General features: G+C 43.5%; 2 protein-coding genes across 2 annotated transcripts; one reads left to right on the top strand and one right to left on the bottom strand.

The window, feature by feature from the left end:
* Positions 1 to 2,539: 2,539 nt before the first annotated feature.
* On the top strand, positions 2,540 to 4,258 carry BHQ10_001284 (uncharacterized protein; the record flags this gene model as incomplete). Its single annotated transcript, XM_040873303.1, has 5 exons — positions 2,540 to 2,764; positions 2,817 to 3,033; positions 3,101 to 3,489; positions 3,550 to 3,926; positions 4,009 to 4,258. The coding sequence occupies 5 exons, from the start codon at positions 2,540 to 2,542 to the stop codon at positions 4,256 to 4,258; spliced, it is 1,458 nt and encodes a 485-aa protein (XP_040729789.1).
* Positions 4,259 to 7,491: 3,233 nt separating this feature from the next.
* Positions 7,492 to 8,530, bottom strand: BHQ10_001283 (uncharacterized protein; the record flags this gene model as incomplete). Its single annotated transcript, XM_040873302.1, has 3 exons — positions 7,492 to 8,017; positions 8,084 to 8,463; positions 8,519 to 8,530. 3 exons carry the CDS (start codon positions 8,528 to 8,530, stop codon positions 7,492 to 7,494), a joined length of 918 nt encoding a protein of 305 aa, XP_040729788.1.
* Between the last annotated feature and the right edge of the window lie 4,318 nt (positions 8,531 to 12,848).

Genomic DNA, 12,848 nt, shown 5'->3' with positions numbered 1-12,848 from the left:
TTTGGTTGATGTACCCGAATGGTTTTTCCAATGCTGATTGGAACTTTGTTAGCATGTATGTAATATGTCTCTACGAGGAACTTTGCTTCGGCGTCTCCGCACCAGCGTTTAGGTTCTACCTTTGAAATGACCCAGTGCTTGATCGATCTCTTCCAGATGGCTGTCGGTCAACGAAATGACCCAGTCATCACGGCCTTGAATCTCATTCCCGTCCCACACAAAGGAGGAAGACAAGCGCAGAGGTAATCCGGGTGGAAGATTTCTCGTCAGAGTCTCGGCGTCTCGGCGTCTTTTGGAACGATCTAGAAATTTGGTGTAATCAGGATGATATTGTATATCAGGCTGACGTTGAACCTGTGCCGCTGCCATAATGACTTGCTTCTGTCTCTCACTCGATGATCGTTGCAGTTATAATTATCAGAGTCCAGAGGAAAAAGAGGATGGAAGATAATAGAGTCGAGGATGGACTTCGGGCGGGGTGATTGCGTGACGCGAGCTACTCTTGTGCCATCTATCATCCATGTACATGACGTGATAGTCCGTAAGTATAATGACTGCTAATTAACAATGAAGAATGCACAATAATATCCATGAGTTATTATCTACTATGATACGGAGTAGAAATCTAACAAATCCGTACAATTTTTTGTTGTGTAGGTTTGTTGTCGAGTTTTCGGTTACAGACGTCTTCTCAACAATTTCTCATACAATGCTCGCATGTGTCCATCCAGATAGCATGTAACGAACATTGAAGTAGCCTCCCAACACACCCTCTTGATTTCTGATACATGAAATCTCACAAATAAGCTCCTTGTTCCTTTTCCCGTGGTACCTGCTTTATTAATTCTTTTAGACGATTCTTCGTTCCGTTGTTCCTTTATCATTGGTTGCCGTGACTCGTTCCGATCGGGGTGTTTTCTATACCATTAGATCACGTAGTATTCGAAGTTTCCGCATGAGATGAATACCATTTAGAGGATGTTTAATACTAGAAAATGGATCGTGAATACGTCAAAGATGACAATTCGGTACATCTGTGTATCGACATTGCTACATACGTAAGTGGGTTGGAGAAACATGCAAGTCATTTTCTTGATCTGTTCCACCTACCATACATCTTGGAAAATCTTGGATTTAGGGACCTACTGTCAAAATACCCAGCAGTCACGAAGTGGTGGGTAAATCTCAAAGCTCGCGAAAGCTGGAGGGCTGTGATTGCGAAGTCGGTGCTCGTTTGCAAGTCGTGAATGGCCAATAGTTTTTTTTTTTTTTTTCCCCAGCAAACGGAGCTTAATCGTCATGATCGTCCATTGGAGAACACCCACCATCACTCAATTTGAAGCGAAACAGAATTTCATGCCAACGTATCCCTGAGACTTACTCTTTCTTTGACAGCAACCATTATAGCATAGAATAAGAACAAATTCGAGGGAACTGACTGACCTAGACATAAACAAGTCGTCTTCACCTCAGCCACCTAGGCAGTTATGAACTGGGGGCCATTTATCCAGCTGTATTATCAGCACCAAATACATTCTAGGTATAAACCCAGGTAGATCAGTGAATCTTAGTAGTTCGATTCACAACCCAATAGAATTAGCTTGGCTTATTATAAATCCTATGGCAATAACACAACCCAGAAAACATATCATCTAACATACAGTAAGTACAACGGTGTAGTCGATTGTTTTGAATAGATCAAAGAATTGTCGGGTATTTTAGCTGTCGAGCGATCTCCAGAAGACATCTTTCAGCAGTCAGGTACAATCGACGATCGCAGATATTGATTTCAATATGTACCTACAATGAGTAATGCTTTTAGAATCTTTGAAACCACCTTCAATTCTGATAGAACCATCTCAAATGTCGCCATATTGGATTGGTTTCACGGGGCTTACATGCTCCGAAAATTTTCGGAGAATTCAATAGTCTCGGAGGACAATCATCAAATAGAGTCGTGTAGTTCTTTGTGCCGCGCATTTGGTCTGAGCGTTATTCAATTTCTAATGGGGTTCATAATGAACCGAGATGCAGTATCTGCCCAGAGGTGAGGAACAGCTCACTTGCCCTTCAATTTCTCGACTTGTTGTGGCTTCGTTAACCGGATGAAATGAACTGTGGTATGGAACTCGTTTCTGATAGTTCATATCTTGAAATACGTTGTTGGACAGACTAGTACCGGTAACAGTCTGCAAACAAAAATTCGTTCTATCTCTCTAATGCAACTTCGGAATCGCTAATTAAAGCCCGTAAAGAAAGTCCGAAAGACGTCCGGATTAGTACCACGTAATAAATCACGCTGTTACTTTTCATTTTCTTTATAAATCAAGAATGAATGAGATGTAATAGGATCTGCATATAGACAAAAAGCAATTCTTGACATGGTGATCATTTTTAGACCTCTCTATGTTTGCAAAACTTGGGGATGGTAGCCAGTATAAAGCCCTCCAGAACGCCCTTGCTAGAAGTTTTTCGCGAAGGTGCATATCTGATCGTTGTCTTATCTACTAAGCAGTGGCTCTCTTATTCAAAGCACAAAATGACAAGGCTAGGATCGGTCATTCTAGCGCTGCCCCTTCTAGCAGCAGCACAGAGCTATAACCTCTCGGCTCTCTTCCAATCCGTCCTATCTCCTGGTGCAGAGATATATTATGCTAATGACAGTAATTGGGCGCAAGACGTCACCCAGAGATGGTCCACGTGGAATGCGCCCTCATATATGGGCGCTATCAAGCCAGTTACTGAGCGAGATGTCCAGAATATAGTATGTATCCGTGAGACAAATCAGACTCCAGCTATTGATACTCAATAAATAGGTTAAAGTTGCGTCTGCTCACAACATCTCTTTCCTCGCTACCGGTGGTGGCCACGGCGTCTCACAAGGCTTCGCCAACATCCAAAATGCGATTGATATTGACTTGAGCAACTTCAAGACAGTCGATCTGGATATCGAAAAGAATCAGGTCACAGTTGGCGGTGGCGCGACTTATGGCCAACTTTATGATCCTCTGTATAATGCTGGAAAGGAGATCCGTAGGTTTCCAACGCTCTGAAAGAATCTCGTTATAGGGACATCTTAACTAATTGACTTGCAATGAAGCGACTGGTAACGCACCATGTGTAGGTGTGATTGGTGCCACTGTTGGCGCCGGCGTAGGATTACTCCAGGGATTGCATGGCTATACCTCCGACGCATTGATTTCAGCTCGAATTGTCACCGCATCTGGAGTACTGTTCGAGGCGTCCGCCACAAACAACACGGAACTTTTCTGGGCTATTCGCGGTGCTGGTGCAAATTTTGGAATCATTACCTCGGCGACATACCGGGTTTATGATGCGACGAATGCTGGACAGGCACAAAATGCAGATTTTCTCTATCCTGAGACCGCGAATCGATCGGTTTGGGGCAGTCTCCAAACTTTGGATGAAACGCTTCCAGCCGAGTTATCGGTCACTATCTCATCTACGTATAACCAAACATCCGGACAGGTAAGAACGTCTCTTGATCCGCGGGCAGGCCAACTTCTGACATGACAAACTACTCATTAGGCTGCCATCAATGTGAATCTCGTGTATTTTGGGTCATATGATGACTTCCAACCTTATGTTGACCAATTCCTTGCAATCAACCCAACTCAATGGCAAAATGTCACTGTTCCATGGAATCAATTGATAGGAGCAGCGAATTTCGGAACACCGTCAAGAGGCTGTGAGACAAATTCACATATCAACTTTTTCAGTATTGCCTTGAACCAAACTGATCCTTTGACGTTCCAAGGATTCTTTGATGATCTTATTCTTTTCTCTCAACAAAATCCTTCGTACAATGGAGCGTGGGTCATTGAACGGTATGGCACGCAAGGGCCATTGGCGATTCCTGAAGAAAGCCGAGGTGTGTACCCCTGGCGCGAGGCGAAGATGCAACTGTAAGAATCCACTATGAAATTTTTTTTCATTGATCATGCCTCAAGGATATTCGCAAAGTTAATCATGTATGACGCTCTTTAGACTCTGGGAAAGTGACTACCCCGACTCCTCTTTAGACGGTACCGTGCGCGCCTTCTATACTCAACAACGTCAACATTTCAATGAATTCAGTGGCTTCCCAACATTTGCTGCGTACATCAACTACGCCCATGGTGATGAAGGTCCGAATGTCTGGTACGGTGACGCCGATAATCTCGCCCGATTGAGCGCAGCCAAACGAAAATGGGATTCAAACAATCTTTTCGGGGCAGCTAAGCCTGTGCCATTGTGAAGAGGTGATAGTCTTCGCTCTCGGGGAGAATTCTATCAGTCACATAAAAGACACCTTGAGCGGCATTTGGTGTGAAAATGATATGGCGAGGCGAATGAATGGACAGTGTATGGATATCCATGGATGAAATGATGTTAATGGAGTGACAACTTCTTCAAGTCAATTATAATCTGAAATGGGGTATTTTCAGAACAGTATCCTTAGTATCTAAACGCAGGCACAGAAACGTAATCACAGTGAACCATTGGCCAGGCTTCGGCTAACATTTGATTGATCAAACATCAAGAATCCTTCGCAACGCCACGGTGCGATAAGACATTGGCGCGTCCTAACTGCGTTCACTTTTCTAGTTGAGCTTCATTCTGAAGCCAGACAGAACAAGTTTTTACCAGGAGCATCACTAGTAAGGTCATGATAGTCTTTTTAACAACGTAGTATGATCATTATCCAAGTCCGAGTAAGTATCGCGTTGTGTGGACATGACACCTAGGGCCAAATTCAAAACCTTACTTGCATTTGCTAACGGTTTATTGTAGATATGTGGCAGGCTGTCTTCGCTAAAGTCAACACGCTTTAAGAAGAATTGGATGTGAAATTATTCAGTCGCGACTCGTCCAAAGGAATGCCAGTCGCCGCATCCTTAACATAACATGGAAGTACATGCAGGTGCTTATGCTCTCCACTGGCTCCTGCCCTGGGATAGCGTCTTGCAACTAAGCAACTTTCTGAAGATACAAAATGTGTTAAATAAAAGATAAACACAATGTACAGCATACCCAGACCTCCTATTTTTCCCGTCAAACATTCAGAATGAGGTACAGCCACGGCCAAATTCGCGAGGAATGAACAATGTATGGTATAATGCATGGTTCCCAGCAAGAGAGGTAAACGAGCTAGGTCTCAGATACACCATTGGATCGCAGTTGGGCGGATTCGGAGACCTGTAGTCACTCCATGGTGTCTTGAACGCCGTGCAGCTCAATACTCATCTGGCAAGACAATTTCTCGGACTACACGTCCGTCCAGTGTCTAAAATCCGATGGCCATTCTCTTAGTACGTTGTACGCCTGTCTCGTAGATCATGAATTAATTAAGAAGAGATCAAATCACCGTGAGCGATCAAGAGCTGTCCAGTATTTTACGGGGGGGGAGTACCGCGAAATTGAGGAAGATACTTCTAAATGTACTGATAAACTCGAATAGCAATATCGAGAATCCTCTGCAATTCCTGTCAATACGATGACTAGTCCGAAGTCAGGCCGGGATCTTAGACCAAGCAATTTCATGGCTTTGTATGTATGAGATCTATGACATGGAAGGGTGAAATAGGGGTACAACTAACGCAACTTGAAAGATTTGTTCCTTTGATTCCACATAGCGAAACGTCTTATGGAAACAGGATACCGATGACGCGGCATTCGGCCTTCGAGGTATTCATTTCATTGAAACTTAATCTATTGTTTTTGCTCAATATGCTTGGACGTCCTGATTATTGGGCATCTCAAACTCGTTGGAAAACGTCGTCCGAAAACACATTCCAATCTTGCGGTTAGGACATATGTCCTTTTCATCATGTGTTTTTTCCCTGCTCGGATTAATAAACGGTTATAGACTTCTTCTGCCAGCATCCAAGATGGAATTTTGATATATTACAAGAAGCACCTCTATCACTTTGCTTGAAGTACGAGGCAAATCACGGTCGTATAGTCTATGTGATTACCCATAAAGAAAACGACAACTGTGTGGAGGTTTTGCGACGTATTCTCACTGCTTCCTTTCAAGGGCCTTCTAGTCTGATTGAAGATCCCTTCAATACTCATAGTCTACTTTCAACACTACTCCTCGAAACATCAAAATATCATATTACGCATTTCCGCCGTTTCATGTGGTCTTAAGTCAGTTTATTGAGTAGTACTGCATCTATCTGTGACTCAAAGACTACTTAGTCTAATCGAGTGGAAGAGTCAGTTGGTGGTGGTACCAAAGATCGCGCGGGGCTTCGAAATTTTTTCCATAAACTACAAACTATCTCTCAAAATGCCGATTATCAAATTGCAAATGCCGACGTGGCTATCATTTCGGCCAGAGGTATCCAGCTGCTCATGTAAAGCTCCACAGAATCTTGAAGAGCTCTCCTTGTAGCACATAACGAGGACCTGGTACGATTGAATCTGTCATAAATTCATTAGAGAAACAGAAAATGTGGTTCTTGAATCACAAGAGCAGAAAATATGGCATGATGAGTCTTGTCTTTGACTTGTCACTTAACAGGATGCCGCAAACAGCATCGAGATCGCTACTAATACAAAACATAACAGCACCAGTATGAATGGAATCGCAGCATTGACTATGGTCTTCTTACCAGGCCCTTTCACGGCCGTAAGTTGTTGTTTGCCTCATCATGAACACCCTAACGTCAACTAAACCATACTTGGGGAAATAATATTTTCAGCAAGTACAAATAGCAATGGAATCCGGGTTTCGAACCTTTGGTGGCTTTGGATTGCATTCACAGTGTCGCTAACATTCGGGATTACGCTCGAGTGGTGGTACTACCAGAAAGGGGAAGAAAATTCAGGAAAATGCTCAGCTTTCGCAGGAGAACTAAGAGGAGAAACAAGAGGCTTGAACTTCGTCGTGTTCTTGGACGAGCAGAATCTCCATACCACAAGCTACCTACCTAGGTAGGTCGAGGGTTATTTGTTGGGGAAACTTGCGTGATCATATTTCTGCTAGACTTGGGTATATATATATGGATGTACCTAGGTAGTAACTTGATTAGACCAACATGGATATGTATATAAATATGCATAGATACCCCGATCAGGAGCCAGCTGGTTGCCCAAATCGCACATATATCACCTTTAACGCTTCTAAGTTTATATATACCATATCCAAGCTAGACAGATTCTAGGGTCGGTGTCTTATTCTATCTCAAGTGCTGATCAGTCTATGAATTTAGTAGGTAAGATTGGTTGACTTGCAAATAGCAAAATCGTCAAAGAGTCGACAAAATCACAATGTGGTGAGATAGAATGCGGCCGTTTTATTACATATTATTACATATTGATTAATCGTGACAAGACCATTCTATCGTTCTAAGTACACATATATGTGGTAGAAACCTAATGAGATCTACCAAGATAAAAAATAAATGCTATCTCCCCTAACCCGGAAACAAATAATTACCCCTTGAGCCACACACCCTAAATACAAAGGGAACATATCGAACACTAGACTAGACTATCAACACTGGATGCCTTTTCTGGATGATCATCCCGTCGATCTCTCTGCACCGAGACATTAGTTGTCTTGACAATGGCGATGCTTCCCATTGCGCCAGCAATAATCCCGTCGTCATCACTAAGACTCAGACTTTCGGCGGTCTTTGAACGTGGTGGTAGACGCCCGCCATGGCTGTTTCCACCACTAATCTCAGTCTGTTGTTTGTTGTGGTAGTTTTTCTGGCCAAGCTCATATGAGTCATTGGGATCCACGTTCGAACGAATGTATGTTCCGTGGCCGTATCGGGTATTGCTTGACTTGCCATATGTACCGCGACCAGACGTACCGAGAAAACGTGGCGCAAAGCGAGTGATTAGTGCCTTCAGTGCTGGACAACATGCCGAAATGACGGCCACATTGACCTCAATGGCTGACGATACAAAGCCGATACTGTAGGTATAGTCCAGGTTTACTGAAGTGGGGAAAAAAGCTTCAACGAGCTGATCAAGACGCCAGGCCCCCACACCAGTGGCACTTTTCATAGTTATCAGTATAATTTATTCCTGAGTAAGTAGACCAAACATTATACGGGGAACGTACACTAGACCAAGACACAAAATACCGACAACCATGAGCTTTCTCCGTATAGGCATCTGCAGGGAGTAGACAATAATCATCGGTATAACAACGACCAGCAAATCCGTAAATAGAGTCATTGTCGCGGTGGCAACATAGAAAGCGCCCTGCTTGAAACAATGTCCGCCTGCAATGCTGGTATCGTAAACGTAGGCTACAGGTGTGCATTGAAAGATGTCTGCGATCAGGATGGATATTCCGAGCACAATGGTGAAGTACATCGTCCCAAAAATCATATAGCGAACGACAGGGGATCGTGACTCCAGTCTAAGAAGGAAGAGAAGGACGGAAACTTTAACGAATGAGAGGATAGGATTATAGAGCAGCTGATTTGCGTAATTCCACTAAAATATTCATGTATTAGGATAATCTCTTTTTTGGAGTCGACCTACTACTTACAACTTGTCCCATTTTAACATCTTCTGGAGTCTGCAGAGGAATGTCTGCAAAATGTATACCAACATGGTTTGCTTTGATATCTGTATGATAACTTGTTAGTTCGCATCAAGAATATAATCAGGGAATGCCATCATTTACAGAAACAGCCTGTGATTGTTTGCGCGATGATGAAGACCTATAACCAACATATTCATAGAAGATTTAGTTGAAATCGAAGACTCGGCGAGAGAGGGGAGTATTTCCAACAAGAACGTACACATGCGACCACTATAAGCCAGTCGTCTAGAACGTAATATGACAAGTCAGTTGCCTGCCTCGGCTAATTCAAAGTCACGGAATGTTGATGATTATCATCAATTCATCTGCAATGGAAAGCTCACCAAGGAACAGACGGCTATTTGAGATCAGTCGACTCCATATCCTCAGGATCACGAATATAGTGCCAACAACACTAAAGGCGATTGTAAGGCCAATGGCTGCCTGCTGATGGCTATCGTCCACCGTCATCTTCGTAACACCCCTACTGCAACCATGAAATCATAGGAAAGAGAGAGGGAGGAAACCGAAGCCGAGACGCCCGGGCATTGGCAATCTATGTATGGATATGCCGTGCTGTATATTTCAGAGACAAACGTTTTCACCGATAATAATCAAGTAATCGATATGGTCGACTGTAAGACTTGGCTTGAACGATCTCTATCGCCTAGTTCGCACTTCCGATACCAAGGCGAGGGGTACTGCGATTCAACTGACAAGGACCCATATCGGCTGTAAACCGTACCCCTGTGGCGTGGGCTCCGAAACTCTTTTGCAAAGAATGTGGACAGTAGAGGCAGAGCTGAAGGGAAATTGGGCAAAAAGTGGCAGTACATAGTAAGACCAAAGACGGAGTATTCCGCAGTCGGGTGGTGGAAACGAGAACATTAAATCCGTTGTCAGCGTATAGGGTGTTTGGGAATTATTCAAGAGGTGGGGAAAAACAAGCTAGTCCTTCATTTGTGAGCTATTGATACTTTGACTTTTGTTATGCAGATACTCGGATTCTGCATTATTGCTAGAACAGGTTTGACGAATGCGTCAGCATTTAGCCTCTTATATTTACAGGTTTGAGTCCAGATTTTTAAGCACGTTGATTGGATCAACTATTAGACCAGTGCTTATTATTTACCAAATTGAGGAGGGTTGCAACGAAAACATTGGTAACGCATCTGAACTTTACTTTAACTTCGAACGTGCGCTTGCGTGTTCTCCAAGTTGCCGTGATATCCATTCGGAGAATACAATAGTTAGTTGATTTTGTGTTCTACCAATGACTTTTGACTACCATGGTCTATTTCTGAGTCTAGGTAAATCCCCTTCAGTAAACATTGGGTCCAAAAAAAATAGCCATCCAAGCGAGAGATCGAGATGAAGTTCTTCTGCCGAACACAAGTCAGACCTTCGCCTCGGCCCTGATATCACCCGAACGCAATGTATCAGCATTGCAGACTTTAACTATTAGATGGGGCATAACAATGTATAAACACGCAGTCTAATACGTAAAAAGGCCGCTAGCAGGCCCGAGACTCTTCGAAAGAGGACTTCTTCAGCAAATGCTAAGGTTCGCCAAGTTTGATGTATGCGCCCACAACGAGCCAAGGCGAAAAAAAAGGAAAAATAGGTGGGAAAACTCTTCCTTTGGATAAATCGGCGTTTTTCCGAAGACCAAGAAAGTCTATGTTTCACTCATGCATGATACGAGCTTTTTAAGTTTCCAGGAAAATTCCCCTGAGACTTGAGAGACATTATGATTTGACAAAATGCCACGTCCTCTTCCGGGGATCCGGATACCATGCCCTAATACGGTGGATACTGAAGAATTTATATTGGCTATATTTCGCTCTCATATATTATTACTGAGTAATATAGGCACTTGGCCTTTCCAAATTAATTCCACGTTTTCACGGCGATGGAGATGGAACGAATCAAGAGACCTTTCGCTATGAACCAACAATTTCCACGTGCGCAGCTGTGCAGAGCCGATCGATTTGCAGTCTGGGCTGAGTATATACTGTACTATTCCCAAAATATACCTCCCTGGCCTAGAGACAGCTAAACGAAATCAGTATGATTTTCTTGTTTGCATGATCTCACATCCTACAGCATACCCAATAATACTAGGCAATTAAGACAATTTAGACTCTACCAGGAGGCTTGTAAACGATTTACCAGCCTATTCGCGCCCTCATCTGGCGGCGAGACTCTCTCACTTTTGTGGAGTTGCCGCAAATATAAGTGATTCAGTAATCTAACCAGCGACGACTTGGTGGCGTAGCACGTTCCGAACTTGGGAAGTAAATTGCGACGTTGCATTCAAACCTTCAAAGTTGGAGTTGAGCCATTGCAGTACCAGCTCATGTCCAAGAACTCACACCATTCCGCTGCTCTCCGTATTCTTTTCTTCCCTTTGGCGGTTCCCTCTGACCTGTGGCTACTTCTAAATGACGAGCTCACCGATACTCTACTGAACGAGAATGATAACGATGGTGCTCAGGAGGAATACATCCTTACAGTACAATACGCACTGCATATCCTAACGTTACCACTAATCAGTGCACTAAAAAAGTGCATAAACTTAAAATTGCATTAGCATTGTTCTGGAATTTCCAGGACAAGGAGTCATATCGTTCCAGCGAGCTCCAGTTTTTGTAGTTTTCGTAAGCGGAGAGACCGGGTCAATCAAGAGAGATCTCCCGGAATCCGCTCACTGGTTCCCACTGCTTACTCACGTCAGGGACTGCTGCTCTAGAATTTTTCCCCATGACAAACTGCTCCGTACTTCACTTGGTTCTTCAGGGAAATGATCGCGATAAATCTGTGCAGAAACTCGACTGAAATGTGGCTAAAGCTTATTCCACAAATCGGAAAATATTTGTTTTTCATCCGTATTGCAGCATTCCCAAGCCAACTAGCACGGGTTGGCCTAGTGGAGCATGAAGCATGTCCACTAATCATCTTCCCCGAGGCTGAAGGACCAGTACATATTTGTCCTAATCCGGAGTCATACCTTAGTGCTCCGTATTCGCTGCTCTGTGTTTCGCATCTCCAATTTACCCTAGTACATAGTCGTACCATATAGTGCGTGCTATTGTTTGTAAACTATTATTCCATGGTGACGGAGCAACTGCCAATTACTATGTAAGTGGGTAGATAGTACGTACTTCTACGTAACGCTTTAGCGAATTAGGAGAGGTGAGAATCAAGACTCGCACATTCCGGCATCGGTAGTTGTTAGTTGAAATTGCAAATGGCCGCATTAGCTTCCAAGATGAGAACACCTAAAGAATGAAAAGCTCCGAGATTCATTCTATCGGAGTCCAAAACTTTGACCAAGGAGCAATCGATCTGGCTTGGTCCCTTACTTTTGGCGAGGATTTGTASGAGCCGTTCTCCTAGTTTTCGGTAATTTTGGTCTTAGACCTAGTTGATAGCAAAGGCTCGGTAATCATTTCCCTATTTTTACCCAATTTAATGATTCTAATGAGTCGTGTCGAGCAAATTTGTTATAGTTAACTTCAGTCAGCAGAGTACTGTTGACTGGTACGTGGTACTTACGTGGTTCAAGTTCGACCTCATGATGAAGCATACTACTAGTAATAGTGGAGCGCCGACAGTTCAATGCACGCTTCTTTCAGTTGTTTGTTAGTTTGAAGTGAGATGAGCGCTTGAAAAAGTAAGAGGTGAGAAACGGAAGAAAACAGGATCACAGGTACTTGACATAACGATCTTGCTTATGCATAAATCCATTCATACACTATAGCCCCCTCCATAGATGGAGCATAACGTACGGTATATTCACGGGTTATGGGTAAATGACCCGGTTTGCCAATCACGTCGAATCCCACCCTATTCTCCAAAAGTATCGGGGAAGAGACATAAAGCTTTGTACAGTAACGTGAGGACTCAAGGAGTCTTGCTAACTAAAATGTACGCCGCCTTGAACGGCATCGAATACAAGACATGTGTTCACCACGTGGAATTTTGGCTTCGCTATTTACCACGCGAGAGACCCATCAAAACGTGGAATGGAAGTAGAACTTGCCAATGACAATAGTTGTAGCAAAAGTAGCAAAAGCTTGGGCGAGTCAGTGGCCTTCTTATCCCAAGAAAAATAGTAATGTACTTAGGGTTATAGGAGCGTCTTGCCGAAAGGCAGTATTTAGTGGTTGGATGCCTAGCCTGGCCAACGATGAGTGGTCGCTGACCTGCATGAAATCGGATAATACATTATTGTCAATTTGACCGACCAATTCCAATCGCGGATTCCAGACCGTTAAGAGATATCTAGCAA

This window comes from Talaromyces amestolkiae, assembly GCF_001896365.1.
Source record: "Talaromyces amestolkiae strain CIB chromosome Unknown scaffold1.1, whole genome shotgun sequence".
NCBI classification, from domain to species: Eukaryota; Fungi; Ascomycota; class Eurotiomycetes; order Eurotiales; family Trichocomaceae; genus Talaromyces; species Talaromyces amestolkiae.
The sequence above is the reverse complement of the archived record's forward strand: the minus strand, read 5'-3'. Positions and strand labels throughout refer to the sequence as shown.